A 19,250-nucleotide genomic window follows, 5' to 3' on the forward strand; every position below is an offset into this window, starting at 1 on the left:
GAGAGGGATCCCAGCAGTCAATGGTCCGGTTGGTGACTGTTTGACAGGCCACATGAGCCAACCCCAAGTGTCCCATCTCTGGTGGTGTGGGCTGCACATGACCTGTTTCCATATAAGGCAACAGTAGATACTCTCGATGATGGAAGGTCTGGCTTGATCTCGGCTGCGAACAAAACATTTCCTGAGGTTTGACTGCAGTACGATTTTAAAATGACCACATTCCCTCCTCTTGATCCAGTGAGCATCAGCAAACCGGATCACACAATCGTTACCAAACCATCTCAACGAGCAAGTACCCCGAATCGGGGTTTTACAGTGTCACCCCTAACAACAAATTGAAAAAACAATGAAGAAATAATGCATCAACGTTCTTGATTCTCAAGTCTAGAATCCCTTCTTCCATCGGGTGAATTTGGATGATTGGATACACTGCTATTAGTAGGTGTCCTGTAACGTCCAGGTATGACAGAATGCATTCTGGGGAGATTAAGGTAACCCCTGTTAATTCTTATTAATATCTGATTCTCTTTTCCCTTTTATTTACTAGAATGTTTTTTTTAAATAACCAAAGAAATAAGTAAATTAATATAAAAGCCCAAGAGTCATACGAAGGGTTGGTCGGTAATCAGTAACATTACGTTTTCATCCCACAACCAAACTGTGGTGTGTCAGATAATGGGAACAATACAATGTGGCCAGATAAAGCTACTTACAATTTGGACTGTGATGTCCTAATTCCTCCTCAGCGGAGGGAACCTACGTGGGTAGGCTTTTGCTGCCGGGTACCCACTGCATTACCACCTCTGGTAGTGAGAGCCTGTTTTGCTGCCTGTAAATTTTGTAATATCCCTTTGACGGCATTCTCATGGGTGAGGGCCGTAACTTCGGGCCCGAATAAATCCAACCCCAATAGAGGTTCGATTCCCCGCATCGGTCGCTTGGTCATTTAAGATGTGGAAAGTGAAACCGGTGGAACTAGATACAGTGTTTCTCATAACCCTGAGTACAAAGGGCAGGACTTGCTTTCAAGAATGGTTGTTCTGCTGAGCGGTCTTGCGGATCATGTCTTTCAGAGAGTGGTTCATTTTCTCTACGACAAGCATTGTCAAAATCGGGCGGGTGTCAGGAGGATCGTGGAGCCGTCCGTCGCGGCGCTCCCGATGGCGCAAATCTGCACGCAACAGCCAGCTTTTAATAATGCCGGCTGCAAATGGCCTTCAAAATGGCCACGAGCATATAAAAAAATGCGGCCGCACTGCACGTGTGCCCTCTCATCAGTGCACATGCATGCGCCCCGATGAGTGGGCACGCATGCGCAGTGCGGCCGCATTGTTTTTTTTTTCTACAGATCCAGTCTTTCGTGGGAGTTTTTATTTGATAAAATTTTACAGGAAAAAAATGCTGAAACTGAAAATGTTTTCATCCTCTAGAAATTGGAGGTTCACCACAAATTTAGGTGTTTCACCTAAACATTACAAGGTAAGAGAAAATGGTGGGTCACGCAGGTTAGCCGGTGTGGGCCGTGAAGGTCGGCCGACGTGGGTCGCGAAGGTCGGCCAGCGTGGGTCACGAAGGTCGGCTGGTTGGTAAAAATGGGTCCCCGGAAAAAACGTTTGAAAAACACAGGGCTACATCAAGTACCTGCATCAATTAGATTTTGCTGCAGGATGAATAGAAGGTGGAATTGTTATATTTTTGCCTCTGTTTGCTTTTGGCACTCCAAGTTCTACTGCAATTATGGAAGGCTCGAATTAACTTGAATTTCTGTCATTATGATTTAAGTTTTTAGTTATGTTGTTCAGCATGTTTCTTTTACTCATCTGCAAAGATACATGGGGGGTTTCTGTTGCCATCCTAATCCCAAACCAAATCATAATTAAAGAAATATGTCTTTATTGACATTACTTTGTTGTACCCTCACTGTGGCCTCATGGTGCCTGGGAACTGATACTGGAAACTTTGTCTTCTAAAAAGATTTTAAAAAGCAAAATAAGTAATGGCGAATAGGTCATTGTCTCTGGGATGCAAACAGGCAGACAAACGGTGTTCTGAACAAACCTACATGGTAGTACATACAATATATATTGGGTAGCGCTGTTGCTTCACAGCTCCAGGGTCCCAGGTTCGATTCCTGTCTGTGTGGAGTCTGCACGTTCTCCACGTGTCTGCATGGGTTTCCTCCGTGTGCTCCGGTTTCCTCCCACACGTCCCAAAAGACGTGCTGTTAGGTAATTTGGCCACTGAATTCTCCCTCTGTGTACCCGAACAGGTGCTGGAATGTGGCAACTAGTGGCTTTTCACAGAACTTTCTTGAAATGTTAATGTAAGCCTACTTGTGACAATAAAGATTATTATTATTCTTTGCTTAAGTGTCAGATTATGGTGGCATGTAGCTTAAGGATGTTAAAATGCTTGGTTGTAAAATAAATCAGACACCGTGAACTTCTAGATTCTTGTTTGCCTCTTCCCTTATTATCCGACTATGAAATGAAAATCGCTTACTGTCACAAGTAGGCTTCAAATGAACATTCCGGCGCCTGTTCGGGGAGGCTGGGCAAATTCCGGCGTCTGTTCGGGTGGACAAAGCAGGTTAATTGCTTGACTCCTGACTAGCTACTAAAGAACCAATGGGCCTTATTTTAATTCTACAAGTGGTTGGGTTTTGAATGAGTTAAAAGCTTGTACATTGCGTCTTGCCTCTCGCCTCTTCCTGACAGATAGCTTTCCTGATATTGGGGACCTGATGTGTGGGGAAATCACCAAAAGCAATTTTCAGCGTCACAGGCTGGGTAACTTTGTGGAGTGGGTTGCTCATCCATTGTAGAACGCGCCAAATTTTACCGCAATGTGAACATGCATTTGTTTTCCTTTTTGCGTGCTGTACAATTGAAAAATCTTTTCTCTACAAATTTAGAAGCATTGTTGTACAAATTATACATATTAACATACCAGTGCATTTTAACTTTGAAAATAGCAACCATTTTAACAAGATTAAATGATAATACTTGCAACTATAAATGAAAAGGGTTGACTTCACACCAAGTAGAAAATCAATACTCTTCAAATTCACAATAAAAACACACACCTTTTGATTTGCTTTTGCTCAGTTTATCAGCCACACTTTCCATAGTTGGTGTACATCAGAACATCACAGGATGGCTTTCTTTATGATACAGATACAAAGCACTGTAAACTACCACCGCAGCTGGTATATTGAGGTGTGCAAGTATGGATGTGATGTAGATATCATAAAGGCAATAAAATGTATCCATCATCATGGCAAAATAGATTTAGACATGTTACTGAAGCTACTTGGATAAGAATCAAGGCTTAAATATTTATAGAAATGACCAGGATTTAAAAAAATAAAATCCTCCATGATTCGGATGTAGAGAACTGCATCCACTTTAATTGCCACAAAACCCTAAATTATATGAATTAAGAATTCAGGTTCTGGGATGTGCCAGCTAGTGATGACATACATACTGAGCGATGTCAGAGAAAGCACAGGTTGGAATGTATCAGAGAAGCAACATTAACTGGAGCACGTCATGAGAACATAAACTGAAAGAGATTATATCACAAACACACAAATTGGAACTCATTATATAGGAAAAATACATTGGTTGTAGCAAATTGTAGGGGCGACAACACAGGCTGAAGCATGCCACGGAATAAAACAAGCTGGAGCAAGTTACAGCAAGAACACTTTGGTTAGAGTTTGCCACAGAAGGTCAAAACACAAGCAGGAATGTGTTTCAAGGCAGGAATACTTTTGAGCTCAGGTGATATAATGAGATCTGAGGCAGTTCATTGATGTCACAATTACTAAGGTATGCTTTGCCTTGAAACACACTCCTTTCTGTTTATAGGAGTGATTTTATTTTTAAGTTGGCAGAAGATAACAAACAGACAGCAGGTGCCATGATTTAATTACTGAAATCTGCTTTATTTCCTTCTGTGAGATGGCTGAATGCCAACTTTTATATACTTATTGGGGAAAAATCTTGGCCCCCTGCCAAGTATTGATAACTGCTGGTCAGGGCCAAGGAAGAAGCAAATATTTTGAGATGCCACAAAGAGAGTTTGGAGGGTGCCTCTCGCTGTGCATAGTATACAATGTTCCAGAAGAAGAATTTCACGTCAATCTAGGGCTCCAAACAACATTCTCCACCCCGATTTCCTCTGATCAGCAGTTTTGAAAGATAAAACAATAAAGAGGGAATTAACTTAAAAAATGCACATAGAAATGGTATTTAGGATTACCTGGCAACCCGAGTGTCTTGCATAAATTATTTTAAACTTTACAAGAATAGAATAGCCTCTTGTATTCATGTAATTCTCCTATCTAAATATTTAAACACTATCGCCAGTAATCCTTCATGAAGTTAAGGCTCTTTAAACCTCTATTTTATTGAACATGGCCTCTTTATTTGCAAGTCCAGGATCAAAACATATCTAAATAATCATGTTCTGTGCAGCTACTTTTCTGATTCAGCGAGGAAATGCACCATCTACTGTGCCACAGCCATGTTTCAACAACTCGCATTGATCTAGTGAAGTTAACATGGAAAAATTCCCCAAGGTGCTCAGATGCAACGGTTGCTGTCAGCCAGGATTCCTTGACCTGCTGACCATCTGGCATCGCTGCTGGGAATGCTTTTCTGTGGATATTGAAAATGAACCGAGTTAACTTAGCTCAATTTATTAACATTTACTATCTCGGTGCAACATGAAAAATGGCCAATTGAATCTGATGGCCACTCCAATCTTTGGAACTCTGCTCTAGCAAAAGCCTTAAAAAAAAAATGGAGAGAATACAACATTATATAAATTAAAATAATACAGGTTTCAAACTTGTCATTATTTCAGCCATTCATTTGTGACATAATTTGAGGAGGAAGCTCTTCTTGCTCTACCTACGATTTAACTTGCATCCTAGTTTTGGATAGTTCTCCTTTTGTCTCTATGGGAAAACATGAACAGTGATCACTTGCGTACAGCAATTTGGCAGCATATCTTATTCAAGTACAAAGTGTAAAATATAGTCCATTATAAGCATGATCAGCTTGCCATGATTGCCAGGCCACTTGGGAATCTATTTCTGACATTTGGAGAATTTTTATTTCTTTTCTTTTTTTTTTCCATTTTTGATTTAAATCAATTCCATAGTAGATCTGTTTGCATGATTACCACAAAACCAGCACAGTACAATAAATATGTCCCTTTTGTTTTTGTCTTCTTTAAAAAGTGGAGGCCTGCATCCACCGTTGTCCTCATTCACATGCCAATTTACTGTCAAAACTGGACAATCCTATTGCAAAGGCCTGCAGTGCACACATTGGATAATTGTAGTCCATCGTGAAAACATCTTCTGCCACTCGTCCAAACTGCATCACAATGTAGTCAGCTGGGGAGGAAAGTAGGGAAAACATTGAGAGACAACTGTCTTTTCTACATTTCGAAGTACAATATTCTGTACTCCAGCTGTAACAGCAATACTAAATTGACTAACTTAAGCAGAAATATCTAAATAAATGGACAAGTTTTCAAGGTGACTGTTAACCATATGCCAACTATCTTTGGATCAGCTTAATGGTTAATGAGTTGGTCTGAATAAAAATAAATACAATGTTACAGACTGTGTCACGACATCCTGGGCTAGTGTGTGGTCAATTCCTGACCTGGAGTTGCAACACAGGTGAAATAAGATTTTATTTAAAATACCCAAGATCCTAGGTTGCGTCCAAAATACTGCAGTTATCAGGGTTGCAACTTTACCACAAGTAACCTTTTATTATTTACAGTATTATAATGTAACTGTCGTAAAGAGTTAGAGGCGGGTCTGTGGGAGGATGCTCTGAGCAGAGTCAACACATCCTCATCATGTGCCAGGCTCAGCCTGATACAATTCAAGGTGGTTCACTGGGCACACATGACAGTGGCCCGGATGAGCAGATTTTTTGGGGTACAGGACAGGTGTGCGAGATGTGCTGGAGGGCCCACAAATCATGTCCACTTGTTTTGGACATGTCGAAGTTTAGATGTTTCAGGCAGGGATTTGCTGGGGTCATGTCCACGGTACTAAAAACGAGGGTGGCCATCTTTGGAGTGTCGGAAGACCCGGGAGTCCAGGGGGCGAGAGAGGCTGACGTTTTGGCCTTTGCCTCCTTGGTAGCCCGGAGGCGGATCTTATTAGCGTGGAGGGACTCGGAGCCCCCAAAATCAGGGGTATGGCTTAGCGACACGGCTGGGTTTCTCAGGCTTGAGAAAATTAAGTTCGCCCTGAAATGTTAGGATTCGTCGGGAGGTGGCAGCCGTTTATCGACTTCTTTGGGGAAAACTAAACTGTTAGCAGATACAATAAGGGGTGGGGTTAGGGAATGAGGGGAGTAGGGGGAGTTAATTTAGTTTAGGTGGGAACAGCGAGAAGAGATGGAGGGACTTGGTGAGTGTGTGTATAGGCCAAGTTGGCGGGGTATGGTTGTTGGTGGGGGTGGGGGGCATGTTACGCACTATTATGGTTACATTTGTATCTTTTGTTGTTAGAAAACCATAAATGCCTTAATGAAATGTTTGTTAACAAAAAAAGAAAATGTAATTGACTATTTAATACCTGTCCCACCCCCCTTCCTAACTACCCCCACGCTCTATGCACATTAAAAAAACATGAGAGGAAAGGGTGGTGGAAAGGGAAAAAAATTAATAAAAATGAAAGGATAAAGATCTTTGATGCACTGGGATGACTTCTAGTTGGTGTCTTTCTGAAGGTCAGCTTTAGTTTTGATACCCCTTCCTTCAAGGCTAGAAATGGTTTCCTCTGGCAACTTTGTCGACCTTCTTTGCAGACTCAGCATAATTCCTGGTTCAAAGCAAAGGATGTGCCAGAGAGGGGAAGAAAGAGAAAGAGAGAGAGAGAGAGGGGAGGGGGAGGGGGAGGGGGGGGGGGGGGGGGGGGGGGGGACTGGTCAACCACCTGCCGCCAACTAATCAATCCGACTCCCTCCAAACCTGGTTCCCAAGGTCCATTTGGTGCTAAGGAGTCTGGCTACTCCTCTCCAAAGATAAAACCTGGGAGCACAGTGCCCTGACAAGCAAGCTACATAAGCCTCGAGTCTGCTGCTTCAGGCACATTCCGATTATGAGTCCACAGACCGAAATAATAAAATAACAACTACAATTTATGTTACTGATATGGAGAAAAATGGGAATAAAGGAAATAAGCAGAAAGGATTCTTACAAGGATTGTTAGAAATGCCCCAACCTGGTGTATTGTGTATTACTTTGACAACCTGAGACCACAAAGGAATTCACAATGTTCGACAGACTGCACTTAATTGTGTAAAGCTGGCAAGGGTTTGCATCACAAACCCCTAATGTGGCAAGCCAGAGATAATTAAAGTAATTGTTAAGCTGGGGCAGGGGTAATTGGATAACAAAAGGAATGGGAACAAAAGTCGATTTTTTTTCTCCATGTCAGTAACATAAATTGTAGTTTCTCCATTGCCACCTCAACAATGATAAATTAAATCAACACTAACTGCCAACAGAAATCAGGCCCTTTTGGTTTGTTTAGCTTGGTCGCATGCTGCTTTACTGAACTATCAAAGCATTCAACTTTATGTAAATCCTCTGATCAACAACTGGTACTGCTAACAGACTGCAATCACCACTACTTGATCCTAGTGTAATATAGATCCTTCACTAGAGATCAGCCAAATGACAATAATAATATTGCAGAATACTTTTAAGTTTAGGAATGAAATTCGGCACAGCTCTCATTCATATCCTTCTGACTTACTGATTCCCATGTAGCTTCTGCAGTCAAAAACCATGGTGATATGATCATATCGATAGCTAGAAGATCACTTCCATTTACAGACTACACTTATCATACACTTGGAAGAGAGAAGGGCACAATTGGGTCAACATTTGCCGATTGTGTATTAAACACAGCGGCAGAAAACATCAGCACATTACCTATGTAACAATATTGAGAGAATAAAGACACATCCTCCCAGACTCTATTACACTGAGTAAGATGCTAGATGCTGGTTCCTGCACCCGACGATTGTTGGTGCAAACTTTTTCATGCACCACAGAGAAAATAAGGTCCAGTGGAAAATCAAAGAATGAATGAAGATTGGGCAGAGGGAATCTGATGTAGAGAGACACAGATTAATAGAGCCTACACACGAGAGAGGGTGGTGGAAGAGGCACATATACAGAAAAAAAAAAATAAAAAACAATAAGTCAAGTGGGACAATGAACAGACAGTAAAGAAATAAAGTCTGAAGAGACTCCAGGAGAATCCAAATGTAGGTGAGTACATTCTATAAAAGGTAGTGATGGAAAGTAAAAACAATCACAGTCCCAGTTCCAGTTCCCTGCAACCCCACCCCCCCCCCCGATAAAAATCTGGAATTAAAAGTCTAAGGATGACCATAAAACCATTGTCGATTGCCGTAATAACCTATCTGATTCACTAATGTCCTTTAGGGAAGGAAATCCACCATCTCCACCTATTCTGGCCTACATCTGACTCCAGACCCACAGCAATGTGTTTGAATCAAACTTCCCTCGGACATGGCTACTTGGTTGAAGGGCAATTAAGGAAGGGCAATAAATGCTGCACATTGCAGCAATGCCCATTAAAGAATTTTTAAAAACTTGGTGAGGTACAACACAGGACTACTTTCAAACAAAACAGTATAAGCAGCAAGCGAAAGACAGCTTAGAAACCCCAAAATCAATGGATCAAATCAGCCAAAAGTGCCGAGTGGTGTCTCCAGCCAATTCACTTCATGTCATGAGAACTGTTATGGGCCAGGGTTTAGAGAACCCCAAAATGTATCATGGAGTTCACCTGACCCACAACTTTTAATAGATTGCGGTATGGGAAGCACACGGTCCACTCTGCAGGTGTGGTGCAACAGAGCTTTTAAATTAAAACAATGTTTATTTATGAAACCAGTTAACACTTTATAAACCCACAGTAAACATCTTAAGAACTATCAACACCAATAATCCCCAAAGAATACAGTACTCAATAGATAACCCTTAATAAATTCCCGAACAACATCCGGAAGACAAAAGACCCTTTTTAACACAGAGATCAGGTTTAAATTCACTATTGAAAGCAGTCAGCACTTTGAAATCACCCAATTGATTTGGAGACAGTCTTTAGTTTGGAGAGAGAAATCCGTATGCACTCCTTGCTTTGCCTGCAGCTAACCAGATCTCAAAACGAAACTAACCACACCCTGTAACAAAAAGCCTAAAATGAAAGTAAAGCAGACAGATAGCCCAGCTTCACCCAATCTCTGACATCACTGCAGCTCTCTAATAAACACCCATTTCTTAAAGGTACACCCACTACAGCTAATCGATAAACCCCAATTTCTTCAAAGCTACTCTCACATGTCAGGAACAAACATCTCAAGCTGGACAAAACAAAAAATATTTTACTTCAGCACTGACCCTGTGAAAGAGCAATGAGGAAGTACTGATGAAATTATCCCAACATAAACTGTGTCGAGTTTACACATGCTCCCAATGTCTGCGTGGTTTTCCGCTGGGAGCTCCGGTTTCCTCTCCCAGTCCAAAGATGTGCAGATTAGATGGATTGGCCATAATCAATGTGTGGGGTTGCAGGGATAGGGCAGGATCCCAGGGTGGGCCTAGGTAGAGTACTCTATTGGCGGGTTAGTGCAGACTCGATGGGCCGAATAGCCTCCTTCTGCACTATAGGAAATCTATGGATACACACTGAAGCTAATGATGAATTTCACATTCAGGTTTGACAAAATGAACTGCAGGTGAGGTTCACAAGGCTAATTTTGAGGTGAGATACTTACGATCATTGTCATGAACAATCTGAAAGTTTTTGACAGATGCTTGTGTGACTCTTCCATGGAAATTCAGAACATAGGACTGTGTGTCATCATTCCAAACAGGCACCTTGTTGTGCAACTCAATTAGGTTTTCCATATTTCTGTTCTGCCACATTAATAGCAAACTTTCGTGCTCCTGCAGGATTTATTGAAAACATTTTGAAATAGTTACCACTGCAGAAAATGGCAACATACTAGGCACAGAAAGAATTCAGATGAGACAACGCAGAACTAGAGAATAAGTTAATTACTGGACAGATAAATTTTAATTTACAAAATGTGGACATTTATAAAATCAGTTGCAGTACTGTTGCATAGAACAAGGGAAATCAATGTTTTATGTGCAGGTTAGATGGATTGGCCATGATCAATGTGTGGGGATGCAGGGATAGGATTGGGTCCCAGGGTGGGCCGAGGTAGAGGGCTCGCCATTTGTTCGTTGAAATTTTGTTTTGAATTTATATTTTCATTTTACAGTGGGGAAATTCCACTGATATATTATAAAAATTGTCACTCTTATCCTCAGAAAAACTATACCAGTATCCAAAATGCCTTAATTCGGCTGTAAAAATTTGGGCTGGATTCTCCGTTTGGGAGACCTTGGGCAGGATTCTCCGTACCGCTGCACCAGATTTCTGGTGCGGCACACCGGCGGGATTCTCCATTTTGCCAGCTGGTCAATGGGGTTTCCAATTGTGGGGCAGCCCCACGCCGCCGGGAAACCCCTGGGATGCCGGTAAAATGGAGAATCCCGAAGGCGGAGAATTCAGCCCTATGTTTCCCCTTCGGAGCTGAACTGCACCAGTCTTACAATTTCCTTGGGGTCGTAAAACAGGATTCCATTCCATATTCCTCGCCGTGCAAATATACGCATGGCGTGGAATACGAGGGATACGCAGAGAATCCCATTATTGGGCTGACATCTCGAGCATGTGACCCGATAGCAAGGTCCCACGGTTGGCCAAACCCCCCGCACTGCAAATTGGCTCCAAACCATCCCCCCATCACCGCAAATTGGACCCATTATGTTTATTGCCACATGTACCGAGATAAAGTGAAAAGTATTTTTCTGCGAGCAGCTCAACTGATCATCAAATACATGTAAAGAAAAGAAAATGAAAGAAAATAAATAGGGCAACACAAAGTACACAATGTAACTACATAACACTGGCATCGGTTGAAGCATATAGGGGTGCAGTGTTAATGAGGTCAATCCATAAGAGGGTCATTTAGGAGTCTGGTAACAGCAGGAAAGAAGCTGTTTTTGAGTCTGTATGTGCGCGTTCGCAGACTTTTGTATCTTCTGCCCGATGGAAGAAGTTGGAAGAGGGAGTAAGCCGGGTGGGAGGGGTCTTTGATTATGCTGCCCGCTTTCACAGTGGGAGGTGTAGATGGAGTCAATGGATGGGAGGCAGGCTTGTGTGATGGACTGGGCTGTGTTCAGGACTCTCTGACGTTTCTTGCAGCCTTGGGCCGAGCATAGAACATAGAACATAGAACACTACAGCGCAGTACGGGCCCTTCGGCCCTCGATGTTGCGCCGACCTGTGAAACCATCTGAAGCCTATCTGACCTACACTATTCCATTTTCATCCATATGTCCATCCAGTGACCACTTAAATGCCCTTAAAGTTGGCGAGTCTACTACTGTTGCAGGCAGGGCGTTCCACACCCCTACTACTCTCTGAGTAAAGAAACTGCCTCTAATATCTGTCCTATATCTATCACCCCTCAATTTAAAGCTATGTTCCCTCGTGTTGGTCATCACCATCCGAGGAAAAAGACTCTCACTGTCCACCCTATCTAACCCTCTGACTATCTTATATGTCTCTATTAAGTCACCTCTCAGCCTTCTCCTCTCTAACGAAAACAACCTCAATTCCCTGAGCCTTTCCTCGTAAGACCTTCCCTCCATACCAGGCAACATCCTAGTAAATCTCCTCTGAACCCTTTCCAAAGCTTCCACATCCTTCCTATAATGTGGTGACCAGAACTGCACGCAGTACTCCAGGTGCGGCCGCACCAGAGTTATGTACAGCTGCAGCATGACCTTGTGGTTCCGAAACTCAATCCCCCTGCTTATAAAGGCTAGCACACCATATGCCTTCTTAACAGCCCTATTAACCTGGGTGGCAACTTTCAGGGATTTATGTACCTGGATGCCGAGATCTCTCTGTTCATCTACACTACCAAGAATCTTGCCATTAGCCCAGTACTCTGCATTCCTGTTACTCCTTCCAAAGTGAACCACCTCACACTTTTCCGCATTAAACTCCATCTGCCACCTCTCAGCCCAGCTCTGCAGCTTATCTATGTCCCTCTGTATCCTATAACATCCTTCAGCACTATCCACAACTCCACCGACCTTCGTGTCATCTGCAAATTTACTAACCCATCCTTCTACACCCTCTTCCAGGTCATTTATAAAAATGACAAACAGCAGTGGCCCCAAAACAGATCCTTGCGGTACACCACTAGTAACTGAACTCCAGGATGAACATTTGCCATCAACCACCACCCTCTGTCTTCTGACCACCTGAGCAGCTGTGATGCAGCCAGATAGGATACTTTCTATGGTGCATCTGTAAAGGTTGGTAAGAGTCAATGTGGACATGCCCATTGTGGACAACCCCCACCCCATTAAGAATTCTGGGTGGTCTGTTATCTGCCTGTCCTTGATGAAACCTGTGTGGTCCTCTGCGACCACCTCTGGTACACAGCTCTCCAGCCACTTTGCCTGGGCTTTTGCCAGGATCTTTGCATCTGCATTAAGCAGTGAGATGGGCTTGTAAGACTTGCATTCCGTTGTTTCATTTTGGCTTGTGCCCCTTACTAGTGAGTCTGCGAACATCTCCTGCCAGTGTGGGGCCAAAAGTGCCACAAATGTTTTGTGGAAATCTGTTGGGAATCCATCTGCCCCGGCGCCTGCCCCACCTGCATGGAGTTGATGCTCTCCATGACTTCGCCCAGTTCTAATGGTGCTTCCACGCCCTGTCTCTTCTCTTCCTCCACAACCGGCATGTCCAGTCCATCGAGGAACTGCTTCATCCCCGTGTACCCCTCGGGGGTGTATAGACCCTTGTAGACAGTTGAGAAGACTTTGTTGACCTTTTCTGGCTTGGTGACTAGCCTGCCGCTGTTGTCCCAAACCTGGGCTATCTCCCGGGAGCCTTCCTGCTCTCTCATCTGGTAAGCCAGCAGGGGGCTGGTTTTGAATCCCTGTCCGTAGAAGGTCCCCTGTGTCTGGTAGAGCTGGTGCATTGTTTTCCACATGGAGAGCAGGTCAAAGCCCATTTTGTACCTTCTTCCACTCTACCAGTATCTGTACAGTCAGGTCTGAGGAGTACAGCCGATCCACCCCCAGTATGGAATCGACCAGCTCTTGCCTAGCTGCCCTCTCCTCCTATCTTTGCGTGCCTTGTGCGCAATAATTTACCTCCTTATCACTGCCTTCAGCGCCTCCCAGAGCATGAAGATGAGTCCTCCTCATTCTAGTTGTTGGTAACGTATGGCCTGTGATATCTGTTCGCAGAATGCCTTGTTGGTCAGAAGGGCCATGTCGAGCCTCCATGGAGGGCATTGTGCTAGTCTGTCTCCAACCTCACATTCACATAGTATGGAGCATGGTGGAGATTACTACTGTAGAGTACTCCGTTCCTACACCCATAGAAGCACTGCTTTCCCTCGATCTGAATATAAACCCAGGAGAAGGAGAACTCCCTCTCTCCTAGGTATGTGAACCTCCATTGGTCCACTGCCCCCATCTGTTCCATCCAGTTGCTTTGCCATGTTTGTCCCTTATTTGGGGTTTGATCTGTCTGTCCATGGGTCCTGTATGCAGTGAAAGGTCTCCCCCACCCATAGAGTTAGAGTGTGTGTGTATGTCGGGGATTTCCACCATGGTTTTCTTCACAAATTCCAAGTTGGGAGCGTACACATTTACAAGGACCACTGATGCTCCTTCCAGGTCCCATCTAAACATGACGGACCGTCCCCCTTGGTCCGTAACCGTCATTATCGCTGTAAATGCTGTGCTCTTATTGAGCAGTATGGCCACCCACCTAGTCCTCGTCCCATAGCATGATTGGCAAGTCTGTCCCAACCAGCTCTTTCTTACAGCAGTCATTCCTTCTCCCTTAGGTGGGTCTGCTGGAGGAAGATAATGTTGGCTTTCATACTTTTCAGATGGGCAAAGACTCTGGATCAGCTCATTGGGCCGTTAAGTCCCCTGATGTTACAGCTGTCCATTCTGACGTAGGTTTCTGTGTCCCCCCCCCCCCCCCCCCCCCCCCCCCGTCCTGAGGGATCAACCATACTTAACTTGTGGTTGAGCCCCTACACTCCGGGGTTTCCCTTTGCTAGGGGACCATCCGAGATGCCCGCGGTCACCATCATCACCATGTGACTGTGCCCCAGTGCTCTGGGGTTTCCCTTTGTCCAGAGGTTACCCAAGGTGGCCAACTGGTGGCCACCATGTGGATGCGCCACTGCATTCTGGAGCTCCAAAGTGACTATTTGCGGTGCATTTGTTTTCCTTTCCGCCGTGTGCGATCTGTCGTAGCCAGCCTAGTCCGCTTCGCGTTCCCCCCCCCAGACTTTCCTGCTCCGTTTAGCCCCAAACACCCACCACATCTAGAGCATTCCTCCCCATTGCCAGGCAATCTGTCCCCATTGGGAGTTGTGCCATGGCATCCCCCCCCTCCACCTCACTCGTATTTCCTTGTGCTAGTTCACCTGCTAATGTGGTGGACCTCCTCACCCCTCAGGGATCTATCTTTACCTCGCCCCGACTGATGTGCGTCTCTTCCCCCCCTTTCCTCCTTCTTACCCCATTCTTTCTGAGACTCGCCAGATTTGAGGATGAGGCGGTTCAGTACCGTGCAAGTGGTGTCTGCATTTTTTGTTACTGATTGATACGATTAAGTGTCTCGTTCACTGCTGATTTCATTGCCTTCCCAGCTCATGCTTTTGCACAAATTCGTCTGCTTCTGCCAGTGTGGTGAAATGGTACACCCTGCTCTGGAAAGTCATCCACAGCTTGGTGGTGTACAGCATTCCGAACCGCATTTGTTCTTATAAAGGGCCGCTATAGTTTTGTTAAATTCTGCCCGGCGCTTGGTCAGGTCTGTCCTAATGTCCAGGTGCACCTGGATTGAGTGTCCCTCCCAATTATAGGGCCGCGTGTGCCTTGTCCAGTTCCGGATCTTTTACTGGTCTTGGTGCCAGTGCAGTTTTGCAATGTTGGCCCGCGGCTGCTCCCCGGTCTTGGACTTTGGCTGGAGTGATCTGTGGGCAACGTCCTCTTCTGGGGGTTTTGGAGAAGCTTTCCCCTCCAACCAGTTTGCCCAGCATCTGGGCCACATAGCCCATGGGGTTGCTGCCCTCAGTGCCCTCCGGTAGGCCCACAATGAGAAGGTTTTGGCGGCGAGATTGATTTTCTTGGTTCTCAACCTTCCCCTTAGTTTCCCTTGCATCGCCACCAACCTTGCCATCTAGGTCTCCAGTGAGGTGATCCGATCGCTCTGGTCAGTCACGGCCTTCTCCAGTTCTCTGATCATCGCCTCCTGCATCTCTAACCGCCATTCTGTCTTTTCCAGCGTTGCTTGCAGAGTGACCAGCTCCTCTGCTATCGCCACTTTCACCGTCGCCATCATTTCAAGTTTGATGGCATCCTTGAACTCTTTTCCTGTGTAAGGAATTCCCTCCATTTGTCCATCGGGAGGTAGCCTGGCATATGTTCTGGCAGTCCCTCCTGTTCGGGTGTGGCCAGGACCTCGTTGCCCCACGTGTTCGCCATTGCCTCAGTCTCGCTCTCCCAGCTTTTACTGTCCCTGCATCGCTTTGGCTCCTCGGGTTGTTGTTACCGCTCAGCATGTTTCTGTCACTGTGGTGGTGTTGGAGGAGGGTGGGGTTTTCTTCCCCTGGTTTGGCGGGCTATTTTGGGTTAAAAGTGCCTAATTTGAGTTTCCAGGTGACTCACCTTTTGTGCATCCGCTCAGCACTCCCCCGTCATTGGAAGATTAAAGAGAGGTAAGTGCAGTGAGATCACAGGCTTTAGTGATTGGAATACACTTATTGCATGGATTGTACTTGCACGCCTTTGAGTGGTCAATGTTTACAAACATTGGGGTTTCACCACTTAGGCCACTGAACCGTGAAGGGCAATGAATGAATTAAAGACAGCTTTTGGAAGCTGTCAATCACAGAGCACAAATAGAAAGCTATGAATGGCTTGCAGCTAATGGATCTGTGGCAACCAGAGGCAGGTCACAGCTGCTCTCCTTCACGGAACGGACATGTGGAGTTGCAAGGTGTTACAGCGGAAATACCTCTCACTGCCCCCGTGTGGCTTGCTCTTCTACTTCCAGCAGGGGTCTCCCCCTATTATAGAGGTCGCTGTGGGGGTCCCGCTATTACATGTGTCCCCTATAGGGGTCTCCCTATTACAGGGATCCCCTGAAAGGGGTCTAACTATTTCAGGAGTCCCCTGAAGGGGGTCTAACTATTTCAGGGGTCCCCTGTGGAGGATCATCCTATTACAGAGGTCCCTGTGGGGGGGTCACCCTATTACTGGATCCCCCTGTGGGGAGGGGGGGGGTGAGCTCTCGGTTAGACAGATCCCCTGTGGGTTGTTTATATTACAGGAGTCCCCGTGGGGGGGGGGGGGGGGGGGGTTCTATTACAGGGGTCCCTTGCCGGGGTCGCTCTATTACAGGGTCCCCTGTGGGGGGTCACCCTATTACAAGGTCCCATGTGGAGGGGGGGGGGGGGGGGGGGGGGGGGGGGGGGGTGTCTCTCGGTTAGACAGATCCCCTGAGGGGGAGGGTTCTATTTTAGGGGTACTTTGTGCTGCAGGGCCCAGTGAGAGAGGGGTAGAAGGTGCTGCAGGGCACGGTGAGAGAGAGGTAGAAGGTGCTACAGAGCCCAGTGAGAGAGGGGTAGAAGGTGCTACAGAGCCCAGTGAGAGAGGGGTAGAAGGTGCTGCAGGGCACGGTGAGAGAGAGGTAGAAGGTGCTACAGAGCCCAGTGAGAGAGGGGTAGAAGGTGCTACAGAGCCCAGTGAGAGAGGGGTAGAAGGTGCTACAGAGCCCAGTGAGAGAGGGGTAGAAGGTGCTACAGAGCCCAGTGAGAGAGGGGTAGAAGGTGCTACAGAGCCCAGTGAGAGAGGGGTAGAAGGTGCTACAGAGCCCAGTGAGAGAGGGGTAGAAGGTGCAGCAGGGTCTAGTGAGAGAGAGGTAGAAGGTGGTGGAAGGCCAGGTGAGGGAGGGGTAGAAGGTGGTGAAGGGCCTGGTGAGAGAGAGGTAGAAGGCGCTACAGATCCCGGTGGGTTAGGGGTATAAAGCGCTGCAAGGCCCGCTGAGAGGGGCTTCTACAGGGCCCAGGGTCTGACAGAACTCTCTCTGTGGATGAAAGAGGGGGGGGGGCATCTGAGATAGGGGGAGGGGTTTCCGAGATATAGAGAGCGTGCAAGAGAGGCGGGGCTCGAGAAGGAAAGAGAGAGCGGGCCCAGGAGAGATTCAAATGTAGGTTATATGGTGAAAGCAGTGATTCAATGAATTGTCCAGGTTGATTCACCTTACATACATTTGAGAGTACCTCTGTTCTTACAGCAACATGTTTACTCAGCATAACAACAGTTTCTTGAAACCCTACACACATGATTACATATAACCTGATTTTAATGACCTCTCAACCATGAAATCCACTGCTTTTTCTTCTGATGACTTACATTGCGAGGTCTAATGGGCACTCGTTCATGACTCATGCTCATCCCTGGAATGACAACAGTCATTTTCCGTGGCCCTTTAAAGCCAAGGACATTGGTCTCCTAGAAAGAATGAAACAGGTAACTGGTTCTATTAATAATTAATGATAATATTATTCATAAACACAGAATCCTTATTCATATCATTGGGGAAATTTAAAATCTAGTGTAATTTGACAATGACTCCTGTAATGATTAATTTTCATAAATTTAGATAAAGATCTGGGAAACAAAAGTCATGCTTAAAATGTGTGTTTTTGAAGGAGGTCTGCAAGTTCAGCAGAGAAATCAAAATGCTGTAACCTGGAGAGGAATAAAGTTGGATGTGAACATATTACGGAGTAATGCTGAATACACCTGCAAGGCAATCACTTGTTAAGTGCCCATTATTCACTGCAATTATCGTTATAATAGTAATCTTTATTAGTGTCACAAATAGGCTTGCATTAAGAGCAGCACGGTAGCCCAAGTGGATAGCACTGTGGCTTCACATCGCCAGGTTCGATTCCCCGCTGGGTCACTGTGCGGAGTTTGCACGTTCTCCACGTGTCTGCGTGGGTTTCCTCTGGGTTCTCCGGTGTCCAATTCACCTAACAAGCACGTCTTTCGGGATTTTGTGGGAGGAAACCAGAGAAAACCCACACAGACACGGGGAGAACACATAGACTCCGCACAGTGACCCAAGCCACCACCGTACTACCGTGCCACCACTGATCTACTGATGTGACTGCAAATACACATCATTCACTATAATTATTTTGATGCCAGGACATTTTTTTTCAATGACTATGTGATAACCCCCAGTTTGTATACATCTGCAGCAACAAGTTTTATTGCACTCAGGATGTGGAAAGGAACATTTTCTGCTTCAGACAATTGGTGTTAGAATCAAGCATCTAAGAGCAACCCAATGGATCTGTGCAAAATTACAAGTATAGAAGTAGGTAATGGAAAGGAGGTCAGGGGTGGAGGCGGCCAAGAGGCGAGCCAAGAATGGCGTGGCACACGGGCCGGGGGCGGGCCTAAGAAAGGTTATGGCTGACCGGCGTGGGGGGGTGGGTGGGTTGTGACCCCCAGCCAGGCTGATCACCTGGAACGTCAGGGGACTAAATGGGCCAGTTAAAAGGGCATGTGTGTTCGCACATTTGCGGGCTCTGAAGGTGGACGTAATTATGTTGCAGGAGACACATCTGAAAGTGTCTGACCAGACTAGGCTAAGGAAGGGCTAGATTAGCCAGGTCTTCCACTCGGACTTGGATTCTAAGTCCAGGGGGGTAGAAATTATGATCAATAAGCGGGTTCAATTTGAGGCGGAAGGCATAGTCGCAGATGGCGGGGGCAGATTCATTATGGTAAGGGGCAAGCTGGAGGGGAGAAGAGTGGTTCTGGTGAACATATATGCTCCAAACTGGGACAACGTTGACTTTATCAAAAGAGTGCTGGGGAAGATCCCGAACCTAGACTCACGTAGGTTGATGATGGGGGGGGGGGGACTTTAATATGGTCCTTGACCCGGGGCTGGACCGGTCGTGTCCCAGAACGGGTAGACTCCCAACAATGGCAAGGGAGCTGAGAGGGTTCTTGGAGCAAAT

The 19,250-nt window shown here is 45.7% G+C and overlaps 1 protein-coding gene across 13 annotated transcripts in view; it reads right to left on the reverse strand.

Annotated features, from left to right (window-relative positions):
- Positions 1-3,092: 3,092 nt before the first annotated feature.
- Positions 3,093-19,250, reverse strand: part of LOC119954916 (tubby-related protein 3-like) — a 128,876-nt gene continuing 112,718 nt past the window's right edge. For 12 of the 13 annotated variants that reach the window (XM_038780607.1, XM_038780617.1, XM_038780605.1 and 9 more), the window contains 3 exons: positions 17,623-17,721; positions 9,858-10,029; positions 5,232-5,410 (listed from right to left, as the gene is read on the reverse strand). In XM_038780607.1, coding sequence (XP_038636535.1) covers positions 5,277-5,410; positions 9,858-10,029; positions 17,623-17,721 — 405 coding nt within the window. In that variant the 3' untranslated portion in view covers positions 5,232-5,276. Of the gene's footprint in view, positions 5,411-9,857; positions 10,030-17,622; positions 17,722-19,250 lie in introns of all 13 variants that reach the window. The other variant, XM_038780604.1, reaches the window with a different exon arrangement.

The sequence above is a fragment of the Scyliorhinus canicula genome, chromosome 20, assembly GCF_902713615.1.
Source record: "Scyliorhinus canicula chromosome 20, sScyCan1.1, whole genome shotgun sequence".
NCBI classification, from domain to species: domain Eukaryota; kingdom Metazoa; phylum Chordata; class Chondrichthyes; order Carcharhiniformes; family Scyliorhinidae; genus Scyliorhinus; species Scyliorhinus canicula.